This window comes from Pan paniscus, chromosome 2 (genome assembly GCF_029289425.2).
Source record: "Pan paniscus chromosome 2, NHGRI_mPanPan1-v2.0_pri, whole genome shotgun sequence".
Classification (NCBI taxonomy): domain Eukaryota; kingdom Metazoa; phylum Chordata; class Mammalia; order Primates; family Hominidae; genus Pan; species Pan paniscus.
This window is the reverse complement of record NC_085926.1, coordinates 155,484,731-155,491,216: the sequence shown is the minus strand read 5'-3', so window position 1 is coordinate 155,491,216 and position 6,486 is coordinate 155,484,731. Positions and strand designations below refer to the sequence as shown.

General features: G+C 36.3%; 1 protein-coding gene across 1 annotated transcript in view; it reads right to left on the bottom strand.

Annotated features, from left to right (window-relative positions):
• Nucleotides 1–1,965: 1,965 nt before the first annotated feature.
• Nucleotides 1,966–6,486, bottom strand: part of SLC66A1L (solute carrier family 66 member 1 like) — a 35,386-nt gene continuing 30,865 nt past the window's right edge. The window contains 1 exon segment of the mRNA XM_034957654.3: nucleotides 1,966–2,173. Within this exon segment, the coding sequence (XP_034813545.1) occupies nucleotides 2,119–2,173 (55 nt within the window). The 3' untranslated portion in view covers nucleotides 1,966–2,118.

The following is a 6,486-nucleotide window of genomic DNA, read 5'->3' as shown; positions in this document are numbered from 1 at the left end:
ATATTATGGGGCTGCTACTTGGGCACAAGATGGCTCGTGGGGATACTGGACCCCCATTTACAAGATCAACCAAATCATATGGTTACAAGCTGTCTTAGAAATAATCACTAATAAAACTGGCAGAGCCTTGACTGTTCTGGCCTGGTGAGAAACTCAGATGAGAAATGCTATCTATCAAAATAGATTGCCTCTTGAATACTTGCTAGCAGCTGAAGGAGGGGTCTGCGGGAAATTTAACCTTACTAATTGCTGTCTACACATAGATGATCAAGGGCAAGTAGTTGAAGACATAGAGATATGACAAAACTGGCACATGTGCCTGTGCAAGTGTGGCATGGATTTGATCCTGGGGCCATGTTTGGAAAATGGTTCCCAGCGCTAGGAGGATTTAAAACTCTTATAATAGGAGTTATAATAGTAATAGAAACCTGCTTACTGCTCCCTTGTTTGCTACCTGTACTTCTTCAAATGATAAAAAGCTTCATCACTACCTTAGTTCAACAAAATGCTTCAGCACAGGTGTACTATATGAATCACTATTGACCTGCCTTGCAAGAAGACATGGGTAGTGAGAAAGAAAGTGAGAACTCCCACTATTGAGTGAGATTCTCAAATGGGGGGAATAAGGGAGGAGACCACCCCCATATTGTCTTATGCCCAGTTTCTGCCTCCAAAGAAAGAAGAAGTAAAAACTAAAAGGCAGAAATGAAATCCACAAGCAGACAGCTCGGCGCCACACCCTGGGCCTGGTAGTTAAAGATCGACCCCTGACCTAATTGGTTATCTTATCTATAGATTACAGGCATTGTATAGAAAAGCACTGTGAAAATCCCTGTCCTGTTCTGTTCCAATCTAATTACCGGTGCATGCAGCCCCCAGTCACATACCCCCTGCTTGCTCAATCGATCACAACCCTCTCAAGCAGACCCCCTTAGAGTTGTGAGCCCTTAAAAGGGACAGGAATTGCTCACTCGGAGAACCTGGCTCTTGAGACAGGAGTCTTGCCGATGCTCCCAGCCGAATAAACCACTTCCTTCTTTAACTTGGTGTCTGAGGGGTTTTGTCTGCAGCTTGTCCTGCTACGTTATATTCTAGCTGCTCTGGCAGGTGATTAGATGGTGCCCACCCAGATTAATGGTGGGTCTGCCTTTCACAGCCCACTGAATCAAATGTTAATCTCTTTTGGCAACACCCTCACAGACACACCCAGGATCAATGCAATCAAGTTGACACTCAGTATTAATCATCACAAGTAAGTTTAGATATTGAGAACTAATAGCACCCTCGTATTTGTTTCCTACATACAAATGATAAATGTAGTTTTAAATATTATTGCCAATTTTCATTAAATTCATTAACCAATCATTCTAAATGTTTTATTTACCATAAACTATTAATTCATGAGACTCACTTTTATCAACAAAAGGCAAGGCATCAGTTATCATTTATTAATTCAAAGTGTTCTCTGTAGAGATTTTCAGAGATGGTATGGTTTTTTCTTAATATCTGCTATTATAATTTTAATAAAATTTAATATCTAAGATGTGTTAATTTCAATGCTTCTAAACTTGGCCCCACTTTTTTTTTTATCAGAAGAACCAAAGAAACCAAGAAATCTTCATCTGAATTTGATCCTTTGCTAGAATAATAATAATTAGGAGACTTTGGGAAAGAGAAGACTTTCCTTATAAATGAATATTTCAAATATAATAATGAAATGACTATAGCATTAGCTATTTACACTTCTTAGAATATATATATATATATACTTAGAATATATATATATACTTAGAATATATATATACTTAGAATATATATATATACTTAGAATATATATATATACTTAGAATATATATATATACTTAGAATATATATATATACTTAGAATATATATATACTTAGAATATATATATATATACTTTTTGGGTGATATATTAAGTATCTATACATGTTTATTCTCTAATGGCAATCTGATGGCAAAAGACAAAAAAGAGTTAAGGAATAAGATTCCAAAACTTGCAATAAGCCAAGGAAGATGATGCACAAAGTAAGTATTCTTGTGACACTTAGCAGCTGGTGCCTTTAAAACCACACCAAGTCCATATGTGAAGTTCCCAATCATGGCCAATGCAAACAGCAGAAATGAAGTTCCTTCAGTAGATCTTCTTCAGAACTAACAACAGAAGCAAGGATGACAGTAGTTGTTATTTTCTCTTCACTATACAGTACACAGCTTCACAAATCACCCAAGTTTTAAATTGTATTCCATTATCATAAATATCTTCTGATTGTAAAAAAAAAAAAAAAGTTTCTTGTACAAATGTTGGAAGATGTGGAAAACATGAAGGCTAAAATAATATCACCCATAATCTCAGTACTCAGAAAATATTCTGATTCATTTCTTTCTTTTTATGCAAGGTACATGACTATACACAGTATACATAATATTTTGTTATATCCTTTTCTCCCGTATTATATATTATAATAATTTTTGCATGTCATTAAAAATTATTTATCAACATTTTAAAATTGCTCCAGAATAGTCCACTGTATTCAGCATTTGAGTTGTCCCCAAACTTGTGGATGGCATTTTTACAAATTCCTCAGTACATACATATTTCTCCATCTTTCTGGTAATTTCCATAGAATTGATATCTAGATGTGAAATTCATACTTTTAAGGACATTGACACAAACTGTCAAAATGTCTTCCCGAAAGACTTTTAAACATCTACTCAGCAGTGAATGAATGTGCAAACAAACCCTATTCTTGTCAGCTGTGATTCCTGTAATTTCTCTATATTTGCTAATTTATAGACTAAAAAGTTGTTATTTTATTTCACATTTATTTAATTCCTAGAGAAGTTAAATTATTTTTCATGTTTGTTATTTTACATGGTTTTTTTTTCTTTTTTAGAGAGAAAGTCTTGCTCTGTTGCCCATGTTGGAGTGCAGTGGCACAATCTCGGCTCACTGCCACCCCCACCTCCTGGGTTCAATGAATTCTCCTGCCTCAGCCTGCCAAGTAGCTGGGACTACAGGCACATGCCGCCACGCCTGCCTAATTTTTTATTTTTTATTTTTTGTATTTTAGTAGATATGGGCTTTCACCATGTTGCCCAGGCTGGTCTTGAACTCCTGAGCTCAGGCAATCCACCCCCCTTGGCCTCCCAAAATGCTAGGATTACAGGCGTGAGCCACTGCCATTTCTTCTTTTTTTAATTATCCATTTTTGAGTCCTATGTAAATTTTTATATAGGACTGTTTTTTCCTTTTGGTTTATGGAAATTCTTACTAACATTCTGTTCTTTGCCATATGTGCTTCCTATCTATTTTGTATGTTTTGGTTTTATACCTATATTTGATGTACAGACATATTAAATATTTATAGTTAATTCTATAAATTTTTTCCCTTATCAATTTCTCTTAAGATTCAAAAGTACTAAGATATAAACATTTAAAATATTATCTATGTGTGATAATGATAACAATTAGTATCCTTTTAATCATGCAGTCCAGTACTGGATTGGGAGTTAGTAAATGTTAATCTACTGTGAAGCTGCCTCTTGGGCTCATTTTTAAGGCAATTCTGAGGGACAGACTATAATATTCTCCCCTGAAAAGAGTACTGCTTGCATGAAGCTTCTTTATTCAATGTCTGTAGTGTACTCCCTTGTTGATGACTGGATTATTTATTCTTCTACATATTACCTTTTGCAATACTTCATTTCAAAATATTGACAAACATGTGAGACTATTTTGACCAGATGGAAACTCAAATGAATGAATTAGAGAAAATTACTCTTTTACTCCCATTAAACATTCAGAAATTCAGTTAGAGTTTTCAGTTTCCAGGACCTTTGGTAAATAAAAGAATATACTATTGGAAATTCTAATAAACCGTGGGTGGTTGAAAATTCAGAGAGATAAAGTACACATGTATACGTTGGGTCCCTTCTAGGTTGCCACAATGAAGTATATTAGTTGCAAAGTGCAAGGGAATCCTGTCTTTTTCACAAGTTGAACACAACCACAACATCCATGCCAAATGCTTTGCATAATTTATTGTGACTTCATTACACTGCCATTAATATGCAAACCCAGGAAAACAGATTTAGACAACAATTCCAGCTGATCTAAATTCTGCTGCCTAAACCTGAAGGAGCTTAACAAACAAACAAAAAATTGATCAAGAATCGATTCTTGTGACTTTGACTTCCATATTGTTGGTCCCGAAAGCACTACTCAGAATTCCAAGATCTCTTCCAAAGGTAGACACAAAGTCATAAGAAGCACTACTGATTCATCAGAACAAACAGAGCAAATAACATACTTACATTTCTATATAGTTGGGGAAATCGAGATCCCAAGTAGAATACACAAAATACATAGCCACAAATAAAGCCTAACATTTCAACTATGCCAACAGCATCCTGAAAGCAGTAACATAAAAAGATTGATAGTATTAAGGATCAATCTAAACATACATTAGAATCTAAATATTTTAAGGGAAATGGAAGGTCATTGGACAAAACTAGGGTGGAAGTATTTATTCTCTGTAGCCTTGTTATTTTGGAGGCCAATGAATATTAATCATCTTTCTAGGATGGGTGGTATTCCCTAATCAAGTAGTAACATCATTTACTCATGCATGTGGATATGCTAAGTTGCTTTGAATAATGGCACTTAAGATTTGGAAAAAATAACTTCAGTGTAAGTGTATCTATGGGGTTTCCATCTGGATTTCTGGTTCAACCCCACAGAACTCTTTCTCTGAGTATCTGCCTGTAGATGGGCCAAGTGGGCAGGTTCACCAGAAGAATGGGTCTCCTCAGTCTGGGTCAAGCCTTTCTGCCCATCAGCCTGCATCCCAAAAGGAAAGAAGGTGCTTTCTGGATTTTCAGGATCTTACTGAGCCCCAGTCAATTCTAATATATTAAAGCACACTACCAGCGAAATCCCAAAGGAGTGAAGTTTCTTAGAAGTTTTTCTAAAAGTTAATAAAAATTCTTTCTTGTATTTTTTATTGGGAGAACATGGAGAGAGGTGGGGATTGAGCCCTGGCATTCTGTCATTTCATTTTTGAAATAAAATACTTCCTGGACTAACCTCAGCACTTCTACAATATTTTTGTGGAGGTTATAAAATTAACAACGAAAAATTCTGCAAAAATATTTCTAAAGTGACCAAAAAATGGATATAAAACAAAGAGTTGATGGGCTTTTCAAATAAAGATTACCTTTTTTGCTTCTGTTGAAGTCTCATGTTGATTCTTCATCAAAAATAGACTTGGTATTGCCATCGACAGCATAATGCACACTGGCACCCAAGTCACACATAAATTCTGTAGGCTTCTACCCCCTAGTGCTTAAAAGCAACCAGGGCAATGGTGAACTGCCACAAGCTGCTGAAATGATGTCCAATGGCACACATATTTACTGCAGCTAAATACCCCTTATCTGGTATTTAATCTCCAGAATACTTGAGTTTTCAGAATGGTTACACAACAAACATCATCCAGAAAAAAATATGCTGTTTAGTTAGAACTCAAGATCACTAAGTGCATCTGAGAATAGGATAACCACAGAAAGCACCTGATAGACGGTTGTGATTGGCTGGATCAATTGTAGGAAAGGAAAGTGCTACTTTAATTGCCCAGTTACACATTTACAAGCTTGTTGGATCCATCCTAGTGCTGACAGGCCTTGGGAGGGAACAGCAGACAAGAAAGAAGAACACTGCAGAAATGAAGCAGGACGACAGCACAGAATAGGATCAGAGGAGATTAAAAGTGGTGTCAGTGGCAACAGTAGCCAACAGAAATTAAAGGCAGCAACAGGGCGTGTGATTCAGGCCTCTGAGAGAAGGAGAGAGGAAGCAAAAAGCCCTGAGCTTAAGACAGATAAAAAGCAAGGAGACTATGAAAAACCCAGGCACCACTGGAACATGCCAAGCAGGTTTCCAGAGATATGGAAGAGCAGTCATTTAATCGACAAACTCTTACTAAATGCCTACAGTCTTAGCAACCAAGAATGCAAAACTAAATAATTTATGCCCCTATTCCAAGAGACTGTAAATTAAATCATTACATCCTATGGATCTTATTTCCTAAATCTGCATCTAGATGACTCAAAGTTTAAATCAGCAGAGCCAGGTCAAGGTACACTTTGGAAAGCTCTCTGAGGAAAAAATCAAAAAGCACCTGATCCATAACTGTTAACTATACAGAGCAGAGTGACTCATTCTCCATGGGCAGTGGCTGGCTATGTTCTTACTCTATCAGTTAATGATAAAAGCTTGAGAACTTCCAGGAGTGGTGGTCAAATTGAACACTCTTATTCAGGAAGCTAGGAAATACTGGGATGAAGAATCTTAGTAAAAGTGAAAGACAAAACCAAAAGCCACAAGCTAACAAACATACAAAAACCTATGTTTAAGTAGGAAACATGTTTCCTTATAAACCAGACAATCATCTACCATGGGTTGG